Raw genomic sequence first — 22,400 nt, forward strand, 5'->3', positions numbered from 1 at the left:
CTTGGACTAAAAAGAAAGGCTGAGTGGGCTTTCAAAGTGATGGGGGATCCTGAGCCCACGCAGACTGTTCTAGAGGCTAATGTTGTTAATATCACTAGGTCAATCAGCCTACTCTGAAACACTGATAGCCATTTAGACAAACAGCTTGAACCTTCACCTGTTACAAACCAGCACAGCTCTGTTGACTCCTGCCCATTACTCTGTTTGTCTGCCATAAAACAGCATCTCATCACCACAGAGGATAACCAAAGGATGTGAAACATACTGTGTGCCAGTGGTACATATCATTCTACATTTTACAAGCGTGACCTTATGATGTAAGCTTTTCCTATATATTGAGCTTGGGCTGAAATCTAAAAGAAAAAGGTAAGGAAACCATCTTTGTTCTTTCTGTTCTCTGTCCCCAGGTATTTTTACTAGCTACTACCTGAAATGAAGAAAGGAAAAGGAAGAGAAGGAGTCATTCAAACCTAAGTTTCAGTATCAGCCAAGCAGAAGCCATTAAAAACTTATTAAAGAATCATAGAATGGCTTGGGTTGGAAGGGACCTTAATTATTAACTAGTTCCAACCTGCCTGCTGTGGGCAGGGCTGTCACTCAGTCAGTCGGGCTGCCCAGGGCCCTGTCCATCATGGCCTTGAACACCTCCAGAAGCAGGGCAGCCACAGCTTCTCTGGGTAATTCGTTCCAGTGCCTCACCAACCTAAATGCTTAATAACAATAAAGAAGAGGCAACCAGACTGTGGAAGTTTAGTTCTCCAATACTTACAGTGTTTAAAGAGGCAGCAAGAAGCATTTTCACATGCAATACAGCACTACCAGAGAAGTGTAACACGCAACATATAATGCTCGCAGGCACATAGCTGTATGTCCTTCTGCTTTTCTGATCTCTGCACCATGAGCTGCAGTGTCTGCAGCCACAATTCTCCTGATTTTCCTGCTCAGATCACTAAAATAACACAAGCTGATGTTCTAGCTAGAGTGAGAATCTACTGTTTGTTCTACAGCATAAAATTACTGAGATTAAGTCATTCATGGGCTATTTCTTTCCCATTTAGTTGTTCTGAAATAAATTCCCTATCACCAACAGAGTTTCAGCTGTCAGCTTGCTGATTGGATCCAGTAATACTACTGAAGACAGTAGGGGTTTTAGTTGTCTTTCCTTCTCACTCATTAACTTTTTCCTCATTTTCTTTATTGCTATTTCACTTACAGATGAGCTGGCTGAACTTCAGAAAACTCCTAACAGCACAGTGCAAAACATCATGGGCACTCATTTTCCTCTAGGACTATTCCAGAAATAAAAGGCTTTTGATGTCTGGGTAGTCATTCAGATATATACTATCAGCATTTTCCACAGCCAGGCTCACCTAAAACAAAGGTATAATTCTGATCTTATTCACACTAGCAACTGTGATGAACTCCTCACTTACTAACACAAAGCCCTCACTTAAATAGAGCTGAACATACAGAACTGTCTGTTAATGATTATTTTCTTTCCCCTTGCCACTAATCATTCTTTCAGTTTTTCTAGTGGAAACGAAACCCCAAACAAAACAAAAACAAGCTTAATCAGGAATAAGGGGAAACAGGGCACATCTAAGCCATTTTTCTTACTTATCTGATCCTTGATTTGATACATGCCCATTGTTGGCACTTCACAAGAATGCTGACTACTCTGGGCCATCAAAGAGCAAGTCAGCATTTTGCCCACTTCAAGCCCCTTCCCCATTGTAATATACTCCTATACTGTGTGGTAAAGGATCACCTACATACACTAAAAGACTTTTTAGACCATAATATCTACACAAGCAGACCCATCCTCTACCTCTTTTGGCATACTGGTGTATTGGCCACTTTGCTCACGCCAACTGGGAGTAGAACATGTTCCTTGTACCAAATCCCGGGGTGAAAAACAATAAGAAAACAGTGGCACAAAGTGACAGGATGAAACTGCGTATGAATCATACCACCTTCCACAACACGGGTTGTTACTTAGAACAAGAATCTTCAAACATATCTATATGCATGAGCTGCCACAACCAAACAGACACAATTTCCTGGCCCAAAAGCAAGTTCCAGTTCTCAAACATTCTGCATTACACAACATTCACCTGCCCTTTCTGGCAGCTTCTCTGAATCTCCTGTTTCCCACTAAACTGAAAATACTGCTGCAATTAGGGTAATTGACTTTGAAACCAGTTAAATGTACCAACTGGACACTTCTAGAAGGACAAAAATTGAGAGATAACTTTGCTTTGGAACATTTACTTATTATTTAGGCATAATTCATGTGAGGAAAAAAATTGAAGTTGTTATTACTGTTATGGAAACATGGATTAAATACTTGTTAAAGGTCATTGTAGAACACAGGACAGCTGGACACGTTCCACTGACATAAGGGAAAGAAGACACAGGCACTGAGTTGTGATTTAGACAATCTGCGTTTGCTTCGTATCTGTACCCCAGTCTCCCATTGCAATCTATGCAAGATGCTCAGTTTCACTGTGCTGCAGCTCCCCATCTGTCTAATGAGGGTAATAACACTGTCCATTTGTCTTACCTATTTAGATGGTAAGCTCTACTAGGCAGGGACTGCTTGTTACCAGGAGTTTATACAGAATGCACACACAACTGCCTGATCTCCTAGGCTGCCTGCAGGCAGTACTGTAATACAGATAATGAATAGTGTGATCCATCATGATTTAACATCTGGAGTTGGGTTTTATTTTAACCTGGGCTACGCAGTGACCTTTCCTGTTTGCCCACTGATGTAGATTCCACACGAAAGGGAGAACGAAACATGTATGCAAGACAGAACTTTGGCAATTTAGGTCCTCAAATACAGATCTCAAGCAATTAACCTAACAGACAATCTTTACACAGATACTTAGAGATCAGTGGAGTCAACAAGTGAGCATGAAAGCAAAAACAGTACTTAATCAGGCATAAACTTCTCTAGCACAGAGAAACAGCACAGGCACATTTATATACATTGACTGCCTAAAGGGGATGTCAGTTCTAGGATCAAATCTTCATAACCAATTGCGCTAGAGTGGCAGAGTGAGCTGGTGTCCTATCTTCTGCAAGGACTTGACCTCAGCTGAAAAGCATATACATTACAATGACGTTCAAGCACACACAGTGCAAGTTTTTGTCAAAATTCTCAAAGATGAAAGATAAGGCTAATGGCTCTGACACACGCTGGAACTATAAGACGTTTGCAATGGAGGAGGAAAATAACAGCAAATTCCCCACTTTTTTTTTTCAGAATATCCTATAGAGATTTGCAGCACAGCTAGATGCACTGTAGGGAGTGATCAGATACTTATGAAAAAGATCCATGAAGTCAATGATCTTTCTTGCTCAGTCAGACTCTTAGCTTATTAGCTGGCTTCTATTCAGGACAGTGACCAAACCCATCAGAATAAAGTTGCTGTTTTCTAATTACAGAAGATTTTTTAGCACAGGCACTGCTGTTATATGATATTGAGCAACCAGAAGAGCAGAAAAGTCAAAGGAATCGTACTGAAGCAAGAAAGCATTGTTCTGCTTCCTTCATCAACCCGCATCTGCTTTCAGAAGCAAGATTATATATGCCAGGTTGTACACTTATTTCAAGAAGTGCTAGTTGCTCTGATTTCCCTAGGGAAATTTAATGATGGAAAAGTTTATCTTCCTTCGCGCTGTAGCTGGAGCAAATAAAATGATTGTAAATACCTATTCTTTGTTTAGTGCGATCTTAGAATGACAGCTGTGCAATTCATCTCATCTGCATTTTTTTTTTTATCCGGAATGCGTAGGATGGTTGAGGTTTCCTTCTCATTTTTCTTTCATGCTCCATTTTAGATTTTCCTATTATTCCATTCCTCTGAATGCAGAAAGACAGGAATGGGGCTGTTTCTTAAAAGATTAAGGAGGCATTGTCCCAGCTATGCAATGCCACTGAATAAAGACATCTGCCAGCTCTTTACTTAGTGGACACTAGATTAGTCTTTTCAAGTCAGTAAAACTGTGAAGTTTTAGGTTATCTAAACACTTTTATTCACAGGGTTAATGCAGTTCATTCCTGAAGTTCATTACACCCAGCTATCTCATTTACAAATTAAATTCTACTGCTGTTTCTGACTTCCTTTCTCTGCTTGTCCTCTGCTACTCAAAACACTTCTTTGGTTCTCTTTCCTTTCAAAATCATTGGCAGTTCCAGAGGTACGCAATTATTATCATTTATACTTAACATCACAGCAGCTTCACACCAAAGGTCTTAAAGGTTTGCAATGACAACCTAATAGGAATGTTAGAGAACACAAAGGTAGAGGATTAGAGCCTCATCTGCTCTGTAACTTCCTGTATGAAATACAGACAAATTGAAACATCTCTTTGAAACTGCTCATTTCTTCACCCAAGTAGGCTCCTTAAGTAAATCTAACACCTTATCACATCATCAACCAGCAGCACTGTTCATAAGGCAATATCATACACTCACAAATCCAGTTATATTCAACACTGAAAAAGCTTCTGCTGCTCCAATGCAGGTGAGTTGTGCTGGTTGTTTTCTTCCCCTGTTTCACCCTCAGGCCATTTTAATACACTCATGTCACTCCATTCCTCTGGCTATACTTCCACCTACTTCTTCAAATCACCTATTCCAACACCAGCAGAAACCTGCAACTTCAGCATCTTCTTGCTCTTTCTTCTGCTTTTAGAAAGCTAAACAAGAGATGCTTACATTGCATGGGAGAATTGCCTTTCCAATTCTGTCACTAGGATAGGGTGTGCTACAGAAGACAACAGCAGGTGGAGGTCCAAATTATACTTGGCTAAATCAGGTGTGTCCGTATAGTTAATATGCTTGTAATGTCATAAGAGTCTTCAAGATCTCGAGGGCACGATTTCAGAGCAGGAGGTGACAGGCAGGACGGACAGAGCATACGGAGGATCAGATGACATTCACATAATCTCTATTTATGTCTACATCCATTGCGAATATCCCTGTCTTTCTCTCACACTCACCAGTAGAGGACAAAGGGAAGGCAGTAAAACCTGCTGCTCCTTCAGAGATGCACAGAAATCTCTGCACAGTGGAGCAATGTTTTATCTCACATACATAGGTGATAACAAGAATATATGACATTCCAGCATGACAGCATCCTGGGGAACACCTCCAGCATGGATGAACTTCATCATACTATTGCATATAGAGTAATGAAAGAGACAAGTACAACTTCCTACCTTTTACTTCTTGCTTGCATATTGATACTTAAACAACCTTTTTTGCTTTTTATAAGCCCACCATGGATCTGTTTAAACTGCCTGCACACCTTGTAAGTAGTGGCCTGGGATATACTAAAGGACTTGATCTATGCTGTTAAACCAGAGTCACTACACACAAGGTTGCTGAGGCTTAGTGGCTTTCCCTTTGTAATGTAGACAGTAAGTCCTATCATATCCCAACTACAATTAAACTGCCCTCTTAAAAAAAAAAACAAAGAGTAAAGGGCCCTCTCAGAGACACTTAACAACAACCAATAGATTTATTTTTTTTTAACAGATTCTATTCATCTTGGAAGAAAGCTGGGTGTAGAATACCCAGGAAATTAGGAAAGGATGAGTGGATGTGACAACCACACACACACACAGAACAGTATTTGTCTGATACGCAGCAAGTTCCTTCATTCAAGCATTTACATTGCTATCTTCATGACCTAGAAAACTGAGAACTGCCCAAAAGAAGTCAAGTAGAACCAGCAGCTCAAGGGAAGGACAACCTTACATAACAAAGCTTTGCTCCTATAAACTGAAGCTCCCACTACTGTCCATATTCCTCCCAAGCACACTGAAGACAGGCTCAAGAGAGGAACTCACAAGAACTTAAAAGTCTCTCTGGTGTATTGTGTGAATAAGAAAATGCCAATGTATATAGCACTGTACTAAACAAAGTGTAGATTCAATACTGTCTAATGAAACTCTATTTCAACTCTCTACAGATAAACTTATTCAGAATTCTCACCATTCTGAGACCACACCTGGAGTTCAGCTCTGGGACCTGCACATAAGAAGGACATAGACCTGCTGAAGTGGGTCCAGGGGAGGTGACTAAAATGTTCACAGGGCTAGAGTACCTCTCCTATGAAGATAGGCTGAGAGAGCTGGCATTGTTCAGCCTGGAGAAGAGAATATTCCAGGGAAACCTTACAGCAGCTTTTCAGCACCTAACAGGGACCTACAGGAAAAATGGGAAGGGACTTTTATCAGGATGTGTTGTGATAGGACTATGGATAATGGCTTTAATCTGAAGAGGGTACCATTCAGATTAGGTGTAAGGGAGAAACTGTTCACTCAGAGGGTGGCGAGGCAATGGAACTGGTTTCCCAGATAAGTAGTGTATGCTTTGTCCCTGGAAGCATTCACAGCCAGGTTGGCTGGGGCTCTGAGCAACCCAATCTAGTGAAAGGCAATTGTGACCATGGCAGGGGGGCTGGAACTAAGTGAACTGTCAGGTCACCTCCAACCCAAGTAATTTTGTCGTTCTATATAGCAGCTATACATCAGATCTAAGGGAACACACTTTCAAAGTGAAGCAAAGTAAAATAGAGGTCACACTGAATAGCCAGACAGAGAAACAGGGTTAAGTGATGGAACCAAATTAACTCAAGCTTCCCAGCTCTCCCACGCAAAGAGTTTCTAAAACAAACTGATTCTATTCTATTATCTAACTTGATCCACCAAGTACAATTAAGTACAACTGGGCACTGAAGGATATTAGACCCAGAGTATTTTGCTGCATGTGTTAGGAGGAGCAAGATGTCCTAACATCTGCATCTCTCCAAAAGGATGCAAATCTAGTTGACTAAGTAGATTCACTCTAGTTGCAGCAAGGACAATGGATCCTGGGAGACTTTGCCTATGCCACAAAAGTTACAATGGGATCACCAGCTCAGTAAATGAAACTCCAGCTTTACTTCACTCCAAGATTTGATGGGCCTCATTGTGAAGTGCAAGACTTGAGCAGCAAGGCCATCTCAGTCTTCAGTTCAGCAGGACCAAAAATACACACTAACACCAATTACAACAAGCCCTCTCTACTGTAAAGTCAGCCCAGCTTTGAATGGCATCAAATAACATTTGATAAAATGCATTAGCTGTATGGCTTGAGCTTCTGTTAAATTATGGACAGCTGGTACCTTATTAATCTTTGATTTCACAGCAATATCCTTATGTTGGCACCTTTACTTCCTGACATCTTAATCTTTGGAGAGTTAATGATCAGCAAAATAAACACGGCCAAGTCTAAAGGACTTCATTTCCAATTTAAACCAAAAACCAGCTTTTCTTTTCACAGCGTTACCTTCCTACTATTAAAATTCTGCTCAGGACTTCACACCAGCAGTCCCACTAGAGCAGATGTTAAGAAGATATAACTACCAAAGCTAAGTAAACAACAATTCAAGGGTGTACTGCAAAGACGTCTTCACAAATCTCTCCCTCCTCTCTTTAGAGTTCAAGGAAACTCACATAACCACTAACCTTTCCCTGCTTGCAGGTCTCGCCCTCCAAAGATAGGCTAAAAGCATAGTCACAAATGACGTAGCAACTCTTCAGAACTACCAAAGTCTGACTCCAATAATATTCACATCTGTTACACATCAAATGGACAACCTCTGTTGAAATACAGGATACCGTAACATGCATCGGAATAGCACCAGCACCTTAAAAGAGCAAGCACTACAACAGCAAAGCAGCTTAATACTTACACTCAGCAGGAGGCACTTGTTTTCTTTGATGGCACCTATGCAGCCCACGAAGCCAATGATCATGACAAAAGTTCCTGTGACAATCAGCAGGTTGGCAGCTGACAGTGATGGGAAAGATGAAGAGAGGGTGGCAAAGTTCCCTTGAGTAACTGCCAACCAGATGCCCACTCCAAGGATTCCACAGCCTCCCAGCTGGAAAAATAAAGAGAAAAAGAAGCTCAGTTATTGTATCAAAGTAACCCCAGATATTAATCCATATCAATACAGCAGCAGATCAATACAGCAGCAGCTCCACCGGAGTAAACCCAGCAGCCATGCCTAAGAACGATCTTTAGTTACAGCACTTTCAGTCCAAAGTAGACAAAGGAGAAAGGAAAACATTTTATAAAGAGGAAACTTAGCAGTAAGATAATATACTCAAAAAATGACCCCAATTTCAGATGAGATGAGGACTTCACCGGTTTAGGAAAAATCTGAAAGGGGAGCAGTAGTACAGCCTCTTCTGGCATATGAGCAAGGAGAAGGGAGCACGGCACCAAAGGCAGAGTCACCACCACAAAAACATCAAATTTACAATTATTATATGTACAAGGAACTTTTAAAAATGCAAACAATTATAAGCCTGCTGCCTATAATTGAGATAAAGACTGCACAATTGTAACAAACTGAGTAAAGCTGGGCAATTAAATAGAATTAAACCAAAGGGGATTTTGCATTATTATACGGTCACACAGCAGCGCATCACTTACATTTCTTTCTTTCCTACTCTCCCTTTAAAATAACCAATTTTTATTGAGTTCTATAATTGCACTTTATTATCCAAATCAATTAAAGGTTAGGAAAAAAAATTGCACTCATAGAGTAGTAAGCCACACATAGAAGCCTATCAATTAAATGTCTGCATAAAGTAGATGAACATAAGGCAACTCCTGAACCAAAAGAGGAAAAAGACAGAGCTAATCCTGGGGCAGAGCTAAGCCTCAGAAATAAAACAAAGAAGAGAAACCCAAAAGCCAAAGCAATTTCTTAGTGCTAATTGCTAAGTTTGCCTCTGCGTGATCCTGAATTCCCCCTCCAGAGGAGACAAGAATGGTGGCTCATACTCTAGTTGCAAACAAGACTGATTTTGTTCAAACCTAAGAAGCAAAACTGTATCTCATTGCAATGTACCTCAGCTGCATCAACCTGCATGTCTCCACTGAGAGAAGGCAGACCAAGACTCGTGGACTCACATCATCTCCTTAAGTTGTCTTTTCATATACGTGCATCCCATATGACCACATTCAAGCTGTTGCAATGTGCCCTCTGTAAGCACCAAGGAGGGACAGTACCTGCAATGACCACAGACACTGAAGTACCTTTCCTGCCCACTTATGTATCGTGATATTTACAGTGGTCTAAAATGACTAACCAGGGGATAGGAGTAGGAAAAATACTAAAGGAAGATAACCCATAGAAAATTGTTTGGTGTACCTGAGGTCATGTAAACAAAAGTTATCACCCTAGGCCAAAGAAAGAATGGAAAAAAGAAGGTATAAATGCTCTAAAAAGGGACTAAAGCACTGAAAGACAGTAAAATAATATCTACTGGGCAGAGGCCCTAGCTAAAACCAGAAGAATCAGAGCACTGAAATTCACAGTCTAGAATAGTATCAAAGAATACAGTAACACTCAAGCATCTGGTTAAAGAAACAAATAAGGGAACCCAAGATCCACCAAAAAATCCACAGGAACCTTTCCAGTGAGAGCAGAATATTTCCTGGTTCCAAATGGCTCCCTTCCTCTTCTGCTTTTCTTGTTCTGAACTGAACAGAAGCTTAACTCCCAGTTCCAATTCCAGGGATCAGAGAGATTATGTTTATTTATGCAAGGTATATCAAACAGAAGAGAACTGTCATAATTGATTCTTTGCTGCCTGATTTGTTTTCTTCATCTTTGTCTCTAAGAAACTATTAAGCTATGGATAATTTTGCTTAGTTACTTAAGTTCCTTTCCCTCCACTTTTTCTTCCTCCATCTCCCAATCCTTGCTGATATCAAACAGGCGGAAGAAGAGTGATGAGATGACAAGTCTTGACAGCCTTCAGGGTTTGCTGAGATATAAAATCAAGCAAAACCAAAACCATTACCAGGGCTACTCCTGAGTATTTGGTGTCTTCCTTGCAAATAGCAAAGCTGTCACATTTAGAACAGACACTAAATGTTGAAACAAAAAGATTAGCGATAAGACTACAGCTTGAAGCTGGCAACTGTATACAACTCTGCACTGGCAACACATGAAGACTGCAAGGCTAATTCAAAAAGAAGAAAAAAAAAAAAAAAAAAAAAAAGATGTCAGGCTACTGACAACATGTTTTAATCCTTTGTGAAATGTTTAACACATTATTTGCCTAATTGTTCATGATATTCTACTCTCGTGAGCGAAGCAACTCTGAATGAAACAGAACGCAGCATCTTTTAGCCCAAACTGGGATAGTTTCATAGCTCTAAGACTTGAGATTGAATTGAAATGTGAATTATGCTTGTGTACCAGGACAGACTGTGGTGGAAATCTGGAAGAGGCCAACCAATGTGCCAGTGCCTCAATTCTTAAGTACCAAGTATAGAAACATAACCAGTAGCATGCCCTGGACCTTGGAAGGAGTGTTTCATTTTGCTTAAGACAAATTGCTCACGGGCATTTAAATAGCAGAGACAAGCAGTAAAGCCAGTGGCTCATTCTAAGAGCAGAGATTCAGTCCATCTCTTTCTCCCTGGGAGACACAGACATGTGTGAGTTCACTCTCTTGGCAGAAAAGCTGCCTGCAAAATTAGATCCTCCAAATTGTTTTAATGGGCTACAAAATAAATTATTCAGGCTTCAGTGCTACACTTAAAATTGATCTTACACTATTGTAAACAAAGTAATCCCTAACAACTCCAGATATATGCATGCTGTTAGAGAAAATAATTCTGAAGTTACAGATACACACTTAAAATACAGCAGGAGAAATTGCCTCATTGTTCATGATAATGGTGTTGGTGTCCTTAAGTGTTTTTTATATTGGTTTTTATTACGTAGAAAATGCATCTAATCAAGGCTTCTCATACTGTGACTGATTAGGATCTACCCATCATACTTCCCTTTCAGATAAAAACTATTCCTCTTATATTAAAAAATACACTGATAACAGGATTCAAGTGGAATCACGACTAGTTGTTTTACAGTTATAATAATTCACTTAGAAAGATTTTTCTCTCCCAGACTCCACAAATTTAAACTAAAATGGCTTTCTCAATGCCACTTGCTATGCAGCTATTCTTATGCGAATGTTCTTTCCCCTCCTTTAGCTATGGAGTAAAAGCTTACAATGAAAAACTCAACATCAAAGTATTAATAGCCGTGATGTGAACATTACCCAGCAAATGCTCTTGTAATGTAAGGCGTACTTAAATAACTGTTTCTTTTAGCTAGATACATATGTCAGGTGGAAATGTAATATGTAAGTACATTGACAGGATGCAATGAATCCAGGATTCTACATGCACAAAGCAGAAGCTTACGTGCTACTGCAGGGACTGCAGCTTTCTCTATAAGTGCACAGACAACTTCTTGCTGTAGCAGCTGCCTGACATGTTGGAGGATCTGGAAACCAGCCCACTGGCCACTTCTAGCAAAGACCTTCCATCCAGCATGGTGCAGCCTCCAGTCTATCAAATAACCCTCTGGACACGTATCCACGTCACTACACCATGTACTGAAATTGCAGCCAGTGTCCCATCCACTGGGATGGACTCTTTAGCAGAGCTTATCTGATATTCACCAGCAGCATCAGTACAGCGTAGCACACACTGCAATTCTCTTACTAGTCAGAGGTCTAAAATTTAACTAATATAAGAGGTAAGGTTATTGTAAAAGTTCATCCCTTTGTGCCTTGGATTTTGAAAAGTTAAGTGGAATACTAAATGAGGAATTGAAGCACTTTCTGCCTTTATTATAATTAGGCTCTTGAGCTCTGAATTGCAGAGCCAAACAATAAGGGTGAGCCTCATCTAGGATGGCCGTGATCTGAGCTACACCATTTTAGCAATGATTTAAAAAAGAATCAGCAAAAAATCATCAGTTAGTGGGGACAACATTCCTGGGAGCGAAGAGACTGGAATAGAAGCAATCCCTAAAAGCCAGTAACAGATGGGAAAGGAGAATAGAGAAAGATTATTTATTTTTCTTGAGATTAAAACAGGCAGACTTCATTTTGTCCACAGGTTCAAAACCAATTAAAGTACTTTTTAAGAAAACACTAAGCTGTATTTTGGAATTTGCTGCCACAGTTTTGAGGATATAAAACTATAAGCAGGTTCAAAAAGAGATTATACAAATCCAAGGAAGGCAAAGTGCACTGATCTTATTGAAAATGACATCTTGAAGGCAAAACTTGCAGATGAAGAACTTAAAATTGTAAATTAAAGCAGCTGACAAAAGTATCCTTATATTCTCTCTCAGCACACCCAAATAGCCATGACCCAAAGCTGGGTACTTGGCTAGATGAAAACTGGTCAGTATTACGGGCACTTGTAAGTTCTCCTTACCTCACACTCTTTTCCTCCCTCTAGTTTTAGTGCTCACTTAGAATTTAAACTTGAAGGGTTTTTTTTGCTTGCTCGGCATCAGCTTATTTTCAGAGAAGGACTTACAGAGAGAGACACCAATGAAAGAGTTAATTCCCCATTTCTCCTTACCCATGTCATACTCTTGCATACTATTATTTATTTTAAATCAGTAAGTGCATAGCTTATTCAAACCAAAAACGAGGAGATCTGACATGCAATTAAATGAGCTATGAGGTCAAATATCTCTTTCTCTCCCTCAGATCCACTGTAGAGGCTGTATTTCTCTTCCAGAGGGCATAGGGATTATAGTCATGGGTCTGAGCTGTAGGATTACCCTATAAGTTCCAGCGTTGGTGCAATCAGTAGCTATACTACAAACAACACAGTACTTACACTATTGTACATTAAAAAGATAAATAAAAAAACAGGATCAAGTTCTTTCACTGCATTTTAAACCTGAGTAAAGATACCTCTGCTTTTGAGCTTCACACACATGCATTCCCTTGTCCTCTTATCACTGCCTTCTACTCTTGCATCACGGCCCAGGTTGTCAGCAGTGTTTATGGAATTTGGACAGCCACCAGCAAATTCTCAGCTGTCATCGCTCCAGCGCACTTCAGATGCCTCATAATCTGTGTCAAGCAATCAATGAGACCTGGGCTTACAGAGCCACTAGATTCTTGTGAGAAGTCTCCCTGATTTCCAGAGATTAAGCAGCCCACTAAAACTTGGGTGAATGCAAACACCTTCCACCTTGTGCACCACACACATGCCTCTGCATCCTGACTATCAGAGTGTCTCCTAAGGAGGTCTTTTCAGCATAAGGGTAGAAAGGTCACTAGACAATTCAGTATTAGGATAGACCTAAAAAGTCTACTGCAGCTTGGGATTTCAGCAGGAGGCCATGTCGTGAGGTTTGTACAAAAGGAAAAAAAAAACAAAACAAAACAAAACAAAAAACCACACAACAAGAAGCCTGCAGTCCACAAATCCCTTCTATAGAGGAGAAGAACTCTGGAAATAATTTCCTTGTCTAATTCAGATGGGGTCTCAGCCACATTGCTTCTCAGACAGACACGTCTGGTCTCAGCTCGGATAAGCGCCAGATCTACCTAACAGACAGACACTATTCCACAGAAGTTACACATCACAAATGGATGCTGCTCTACTCTCAGTCTCAACACTTCCTTGATAAGAACATCTCCTCAGTGTAGCATATTAACTTCAGCCAAAATTTCATTTTGTTCTGGTGTCATTTTAGCCCACTCTTGAACTCTTCTCTAATATCTCTATGACTTTGAAGATGTTTCAGAAGAGTGCATCTGAGTGAAGCACAAAGTATTTCAAATGTCAGTCGCTTCGTCTTTGCAGATAAGCAGTGCAGAGCAATTAAAAATTAAAAGCTCTCTGAAACTAGTTGTTAGCCACTCCATTTCTGCATTTTGCTTAGGAAAGAGATTTTAAGGTTCAGATATAAAAAATGTCATCTTGCAATATAGGTCATTATTTATGTGCCCAGTGGCCAGAATCTTCTAAGAGCTGCATAACTCTCCCTCTTCACTAGTGCCAGCCAGCATGGCAGATCACTCATTACCCTGATCAGCAGCAGCCAAGGGCTCAGCCTCACTGTTGCATGAGGCCTTTTCTTTCAAGTTGATTCTCGTGCTGTCTGCCTCTCCATTATAAGAGGCCGTCTAGTCAGTGGTACAACACAGTGTGTAGAGCTCAGAATGATTTCAAACCTGATGTTGCGCTTTGTCCTAGGGTTCATACTCTCACTGCTTTCTCTCGCCACTGTCACAGGTTTGAAGATGCGCACTTCAGGAGCTCACGTTATAAATTAGATTTGTTTTAGGATATTCCATCCAGCGTGTGAGCCTAACAAATAGCAAGAGTGTTTTTATCAAGCCTAAAAACGCTGCAGACTTTGGAGCTTATGGGAAAATAAATATCATAAGAAAAGCATTTGTTTTCATAGTGTCAATAATGAAAACATAAAAAGTTGTTTTTTCAGTTATCCTGCAGAGGAAAGAGCCTCATGAGCTTAAGCCCTAAGAAATTCATTATCCTTTCCCAGTTGAGTTCCACCACTAAATTGCAGCCCCATACAACTAAAGTAAATTCAGGGCCAACTGAAGACGTCAAAAGACAGAATATCATACTGACATCCTGCTAATGGAAAAGTGAATAAAAAGCCTTTCAGTTAATCCCTGCTGCTTTATGAGCTGTATTCTCCTAAGCACTTGCTCCTCTAAATCGTAGTTATCTATCAACTACTGTTACAAAAGAACAGAACTACAACAGTTATGAGTTAACACACCCAATATAAAAACTGTATTTTCCTTTAACAGGTTCAAAATTCACCAAAACACTTCAATATGCTCAATGGCATGCTTATCAAGCAAAGCTTTTAAGAATGTGCTTAACTGCCACTGACTTTAATCAGTCAGCGTCTCTTTCCAGGTTAGAGTTTTAACCTCTGCCAAAGCAAAAGTGTTAAAGCTTTTTCATCTGCTCTTCAAACGTCATTTCTGAATTCACCTGGGATGACTGCAGTGAAATCGATACAGTCCTAAAGAGGAATATACACATCGGGTCTGCAATCAGAATGAATAAAATGAAGTTAAAGCTTCTAAAAAGAAGCAGAAATGGAAGAAAACTGGATGCGCTCTGCAATCTCAGTTCTATGCCCTCTGTAAAATAATAATTTTTAGTGTCTTCAGAGCATAAACTGGGAAGCAACCAGATCTGGAGCTCTAGATGCAATTTTTGTCACTTGTTGACACATACATGCTGGTAAATACTGAAAACAAAGCAAATGGTGAAATCTGATCTTTTATATAATGTAGAAACTGAGATTTCTGGAAAGGAGATTATCTACAGAGAATTTTACCCAAACCATCTGGTGAGATGCCAAGAGAAACTAAGGATAATGAGCACCAAATAATGACTCCAAGAGCCACAGTTCAGTTCCTTGGTTTACCACAAATTTCTTGCACAAGAAATAATACAGATTATTTGGTGTCCTGCAGTATCATTCTCTCTTATAGACTCTGAAAAGGTTTAGACTGAGATATACTGAAATAATAAGATGACAGGGTCATACAAAACCAAACATAAGTAAACAGATTTCATAATACAGTGCCCAAAGAGTTTTTCATATTGCTCAAGTTGTTTCTCAAATGTGCTAACAGGCACAGACTGAAGCAGAATGCTAGTAAAAATATTTTTATGTTGGATGTCTAATCCATCCATAGAGGTATGCAGATAGCACAGGGCTGGTTACTATAGAAACCCCTATAGTGCATATAGATGCATGCTATAGTTGGAATGTAAAATTAGTTGTGTATCTAAAAGAGTAAATTGCTGATACTGTGGGAAAGCTAAAGCTGATATCCTTCCTCACAAAAGCTTCCAAGAGGTAAAGAGACTCAACTATATAAGCCTATATCTGATTAAAAATACTCTGAAAAAAGGCTCTCCCATGATGCACACTGGCAGAAGCTAATCTTCTTTCTGAAAGTTGAGGCCGATCAGGAAAACAAGCCCTGTTTTTTCATCCTGAAATGGGAGGAGGCTTGGGGATGCTGATTTTACTCATGTGTTTGGCTCTTTACAGCTCAAGGCTGGTTTTAAGAGCATCCTTTCCACAGGTCTCAAATCATGCTGATGTAATTTCACTGTGATAATGGCTAATTTTCCTGATGGAGACCTTTTCAAAGAGAAATTGGTTTTCTTGGTCTAAGCAATCAAGTAGGTCATCCTCCCCTGAAGAATACAACTATTCTACACTCTCCCCTGCCATTTGTCCTTCTGATGTTCACTCATTTGCTCAGCAGCTGGTGGCACTAGAATGACACAGATACAAGGATATTTAGGGTCAAGGCCAAATAATGCTCTGAAGCCTGTCAGATGACAGGCAGAGGGCCAGAGGTGCAGGTTAGTGGGAATGCCAGTAGCACTGCACTCTGTTCCCTTGGTCCCATCACAGATGCGCCTGCAACCTGCCCTGCCTCAAACAAGTCCTAGTCCTTTCAAAGACAAATATGCTGGACTGCAGACTGTCCCTCATATTGGCAGTTCACTCCTTGAGTGGCCCAAGGCCTTCTCAGCTGGAACGTTTGGAAAAATTTCTGAGAAAAAAGAGAGGTGAGGTTCTGGAGCAGGCTGCCCAAGGAGGTGGTGGAGTCACAGTCCCTGGAGGTGTTCAAGAACTATGGAGGTGTGGCAATGAGGGACATGGTGGCAGCTGGACTAGATAAACTTAGAGGTATTTCCAACCTTAATGGTTCTGTAAAATGAGTCATCTCCAGCAGGCACAGGAAGGTTTCAGGAAGCAGTAGGACTTTCACACAATACCCCAGCTCATAATAGCTAGGAATCTCTGTGACAGACTCCAGCGTGACTCTCCTATCTGAATAAGGCATGAAAAAAATGGTCACTGATATTTATTAACAGGCTCCTTCATATTCATGCTAACAATAGAGCTAACGATACTTCTACAGTGCTGAATAACAACACTCTACAGCATCTATCAATGAAAGCAACACAAAGGGGGAGTTAGTATTGGGAATAAAATAAACTATGTAACATCTGGAATACTAGCTGAAGGTATTAATGCCTCACGTACAAAAGCAAATTGTGCAATTAAGGTCTGGTTCAGATGACTCTGATGCAATTCTTTCTTCTCCTTTTGTTTCCCTGTGGCTTCCCCATTGCCACATTTTACTATGAAAACCCCATTACTCTCCAGGATGGAACTTAAACTCTTGACTGTTCTAATAGCTCACAGGTGAAATGAATGCAAACAGTCTCAATATTCTTTTCTGTATTAAACAAACAAAACCACCCCAACCAGGGTACCCAAGATATAAATATAGTTCCACATAGGACAGCCAAGCATACAAGCAGTAGCACCACTAATGAAATCTGAAATGCATTATGACCCACTAAGACCTTCCTTTACTGAGGTTTAGCTATTCACTGAGACAGGGAGAATGATGAAATTCATGCACCACCACAAGCTTTTCATTAAAAGACTTTCTGAAATAGTTCCATCAATAAATAGTTCATATGGCCTTAGGAAGAGTTTCTGCCACTTTTAGGATCGATGCCCTAATCAATAACAGAGTTGTGAGCAACAATCACACCCAAATGATAAGCAGCCTCACTTCACGAAGCTCATCTGCTTTCACTGAACACCACCAGAAAACCAAGGAAAAAAAGTTCCAAATCTTTTATGGATTCCTTTAAATGGATTGTTAATAATATTTGCACAGGCAAACAAAGCATTAACTAGCATTGCAATTGCCTAACAATGCCGTGTAAGCAGTCTCTTGTAACAAAACCAGCGTTATGCCCAGAATAGCATCTCTCACTCCAACAGTCCAAATGCCTTGTCAAGACAACTATTCTAATTGGGTGGGAGTACAAGAGAAAGCAAAGATTATTCCCTTGTTTTATGTTAGTAATTTTTAATGATTGTTTATTTATATTAGGCTTTGCTATGCAATAGCACATTTGAGACTTTTCTGCACTCTTACTGGTGCTATTCATATACAATTGCCGTATCCCAAGCCACTTCCAAGCACGGGCAGCAAGCCATCAGGAATGAATGCCACCTCAAATAATCTTTTTTTTCTGCACTAGTTATCCCCAAAGGAAACGCTACAGTCTTTTCTTATTGCCAACCAGCTATCTGCTATGGAAGCATTTCAGCTGCTTTGGAATAAACACATCTCTGACCAGCAATGTCACTGCACCATATAGATAGAAGAGCCCATAGCATCCCTTGCCTTCATATTTTATTTGGCTTTATCTGTTTTGGGCAATCCACCAAAGTGAGCACAAAGATTATGAAGTAAAAATGAGTATAGACCATTCTCACTGGCACTGTCTAAATAACAAGTCTGCACCACAGGCTGCGTAACAGTGCCCTTCTAGTCTTACAAATACTGCTGTCAGCATCTCAACTGCTGAAGATTTCTGGAATAAATCTCATCTCCATTTGTCACATGCTACAGGATTCAACACAGAAAGGCTGCAAATATTTCTTCTCACTTCAGATCTGTGCAACTAACTTTTGGACATTTAAGGTGGCATGCGACTGATGTCACTTTAGATGTCAAAGCTAATAGTAGGATCTAAAGATCAGTGTAGCTTAGTCTAAGCCCACCTTTACCAGCACCGTTAGCAGCACTGATTGGAATTCCCCTGACCACAGCCGCAGCCCAGAAGGACCAGACACCTGTAAAGGTCATTGCAGCCCAGGGCAGCCCCACCTCTGATCAGTGCAGGGATCACAGGGGTGACCAACAGAAAATTACTATGCTGCCCAGTCTCCTAAAAGGCAGATCTAAGGTAATTCTCACTGCAAATGGCAGACCATGAAATTTCATGATCCTCCCTGAGGTGATCTGGTAATTAACTCATCTACCCTTATTAATTAAAATTACATATTGCTTTTTTTTTTTTCCCCTACCTTATGTTAAGACCACGCTATCGTGTAACTATTAAAGCCCCATGTATGTGCAAATACACACAGAGCACGAGGAATCAAATCCTCCCAGTTCAGCAAGTGGAAAGCATTCAGCTGTACACGTTCTTGCACTGCCTGTCACACGTGTTGCTTGGCAGCTCTTAATAAGGGAGGATGACTGACACGAATTTATAGCTTATTACTTTGCCCCCTCACGTTATAAATTCATGAAACAGTTGTAGTTTATTGCAGTTTTATGTGTGTCAATTTTATTTACTTACTCTCTCTTGCCATTAGAGGGGAAAAAAGCTTTTGGGTTTCTGGAGATTCTCAGTCACTCTGTGCTGGGGCCTGAAATGGGATGGAAACAAAGACTTCCGTCTCATCTAAAAATAAACCACCACCTCAAACTCTTTCTCAACACAGCCTTCCATCATAAAGCACTGCTACATAAATACAGCTTTATAAATTATGTATCTTAAGTTTTCGTGTGCTCACAGCAGTTTACCAATAAATGTTCAGCGATTCCTTCTAAAAAAAATACAGTCATAAAATCATTGCCAGTGATGATAAATGATTACAGCTTAATAACAGTCAAGCTGACAAAGCTGAAATGTCCACAGGGTGTACTGCGATTCAAATGCCACAGGTGGAAAAATAAAAAGCTTCCAAATATAAATGCTACAGCCTTCAGAAGAGAGGAAAACTAGAGAAGGGCCTTATGACACCAGGCTGCGTGCTAACTCTAGGATGCCCCCCAAAACAGAAATGGCAGAAATTTAATGCTGATTTAATAGGCAAGGGAATAAACCTGCTTCACTGCAGTTTCTGGGAGGGGACTGGCAAGAGAATAAGATTAGAGAGAGATGTGGGATAAGAAAAGGCAGTCAAACATTGAAAAGCATAACTTTATTCAAACAAGAAGAGGATACCTTGGATGCCAAACTATTCTTGGGTTAACTAGAACTTCAGAGTCTACGGATAGTAAGGAAGAAGGGGTCAACAAGACTCTTATTTCAAGTTGAGGCTAAAAAGTGTATTTGTGAATCAAGGGAAAAATCTTTTTAAATACCTCATCATCATGACACTTACAGTCTGCAGCTGTACTGTAAAGAACCTGCTCATAATTAATGACCCTTAGCCACTTAAAGCTAAATGACTGATTTCAAATTGCAAACGAGCAGCTGAGTAATGAGAGAATGTCTCAAGATGATTTCAGCAGTCTCCATACCAATTCTGATAATCGTTTAACAGGCAAAACACAGCCAAAGGGACAGAAAGCTCTCGTTGGAGCTTTGCTTTAACAGCTCGCCTTCAAACAACACAGTGAATACATAAGTGGCATCACTTCAGTATTTTTTCAGGCATTTCAGTCCAGCAGGTTCTCTCACTCCACCAATGGCAGGTAAGCTTTGTTTATCAAATGACAGCAATGCTTGCTGCTGAATCTAGAATGATGAGATCTTTCCTGTCACGTGGCATGTCTCAAAAACCATGCTACTGCAGTGGACTTTTCCCAGGAAAACAACAAAATAAGTATTTAATCTTCAGTCCAGTTCCTCTCTTTCCCACATTCCTCTAAGAGCATCTGTGGCCACTGCAATGCTTGCTCACAAGAGTAAAAGGACAGGCATGTAAATATGTCTGAAATATTGCAAGACAAGGAAAATAAGTAGGATGGATGAGAGTCTTCAAATAAAACTGGAAAGATAGAGGAGAGAAATATAAATAAAAGTCATTTGAGTAAATAGCCTACTCTGTTTAGTTCCCTTCATATACAGTGATCTGTATGAATATTCCCTTGCCATCCTTGTCCTTCCATCCTGAGATATGCAACCTCAGCAATTTTTGCTACTTTCCAGGAAGCCCGCATTCATCCCTACACTGAAGACCTTCTGCGTTCACTGAACCAAAACCTCTTCCTGCTCAATGACTGATTTCCTTATGGAGAGAGAATGAAGCTCAAAGAAAGCATTTGCACGCACTTGGTAGAGAAAACGGGCAGAAAGGTATCTTCCCCTCAAGGGACAGAAAACTGCCAGACTACATAAAGAAACCCAATGCTAGAAAACATTTCCCACTTGCACTCAGCAGGCTTCTGCTGTCCAAGCTATCTGATGCTATGGATTCAATGATATACTATCTGGAAGTCACGCTTCAAATTTTTCGCACAGCCTCCAAAAAACAGACCTGCCAGTATTCTTCCTATCTACCTCAGCCACGCCACAACTAGGAGAGAAGCGTTCTCCCTACAGAGTAGCTGATGTGCTGCTGCTCTCTCTCAGGGTCAGGTGTGTTACTTTGAGCCAGACAATATATGGGATGTGTGGTCTCATTTTTTCAGCCAGTACCCCTCTGTCCATTCCTAAAAAGCTCACTCAGATGCCACCAGCACCACCTACACCCTGCACAGCTGTTCCATGCTGGACCTCGACCCATGACGGCGCAAGAAACAAAGCTGTAAACACCACTGCAGAGGCATATAGATTTTCTCGAAGAAGTCTGCAATTTAACAGAACGTCTGTCTTTCTAGTTCAAAATTGTATAGAAAAACTGTGTTCAGGCAGGAGATAATAAGCAAACAAAGAAAATACAGATTTGGAAACAGAAAAAAGTTAGAGAAAAGCTCCAGAGAAAGCCTTCCCTTCACTGCAGCAGCACAGGGAAAGATGATGAAAATACAATGTCACCATGCTCTTTTATTTTAAGGGAGAATGTAGCTGTTGGCAAGCTGCTGTCTGGGTAATTGCTTCTTCCTTGGTCCGGTGAATCTGAGATTTGTTGTCAGCTTTCCAGGGGCAGGGAAAAGCTCATCTATCTCTTCCATTTTATCAGGATGAAATGGCCACGGGATTTGCTCAGTTGCGCAGCATTAGAGTGACTGATTACAAGGAAGCGCTAAAGCACCACCAAGACATTCGGTGCTGCCAGGGCTGCACATTACTCCGCTCTGACAAAAACTAGTTCTTAAAAGAATAATTATCCTAAGTTGTAATCTTTAATAGCTGTGGATGGTGCAATAGCTAAATCTAGGTTCTGAAATACTAGCTTCTTAAATAAATACTCCTGTCAGGACCTCCGAGTGATCAAAGCATGACACCATTTCCAGAGAGCTCAACGTGGTATTGAAGTCAGCTCTCTTCAGGCTTTCTATGTAAAACATCATCCTTCTCTCACAAGCCCACTAAAAGCACAGTCAGGCCTACCTTGACAGCTTTGTACACAGAATTCTGTACATTCAACATGCCCGCACCATCTCACACATTAGAATAGGCAGAGCAGAAGAGATTTTAGAGAGAAAGAGGCAATGGTTTGCCCTGCAGTGCAACCTCCTTCTTCAGGAGTGACCTCCCCAGGCAACACTCAATCCCATTAAAAGAGGTTCTCATTTGGGATCAGGCTGATTCTGTCACGTTTACTTTCACTCAATAGACAAGTTCAGGAGAGTCTTGCAGGTGGTACAACATTTTTCAGCATGAAGTAGAAAAAACCCTGGCTTAGGAAGGAATCCTACAGCTTTGTTTTACTCTAAATACATTCAAACATCAAGGCCTTCCTGTTTAAATCAATGCAATCCAG

At 40.5% G+C, this 22,400-nt stretch overlaps 1 protein-coding gene across 13 annotated transcripts in view; it reads right to left on the bottom strand.

The window, feature by feature from the left end:
• The window catches only part of TSPAN4 (tetraspanin 4), a 378,614-nt gene that overhangs the window by 54,403 nt on the left and 301,811 nt on the right, over positions 1-22,400 (bottom strand). For all 13 annotated transcript variants that reach the window (XM_072339188.1, XM_072339195.1, XM_072339186.1 and 10 more), the window contains one exon: positions 7,755-7,946. In XM_072339188.1, coding sequence (XP_072195289.1) covers positions 7,755-7,946 — 192 coding nt within the window. The remainder of the gene's footprint in view (positions 1-7,754; positions 7,947-22,400) is intronic.

This window comes from Excalfactoria chinensis, chromosome 5 (assembly GCF_039878825.1).
Source record: "Excalfactoria chinensis isolate bCotChi1 chromosome 5, bCotChi1.hap2, whole genome shotgun sequence".
Classification (NCBI taxonomy): domain Eukaryota; kingdom Metazoa; phylum Chordata; class Aves; order Galliformes; family Phasianidae; genus Excalfactoria; species Excalfactoria chinensis.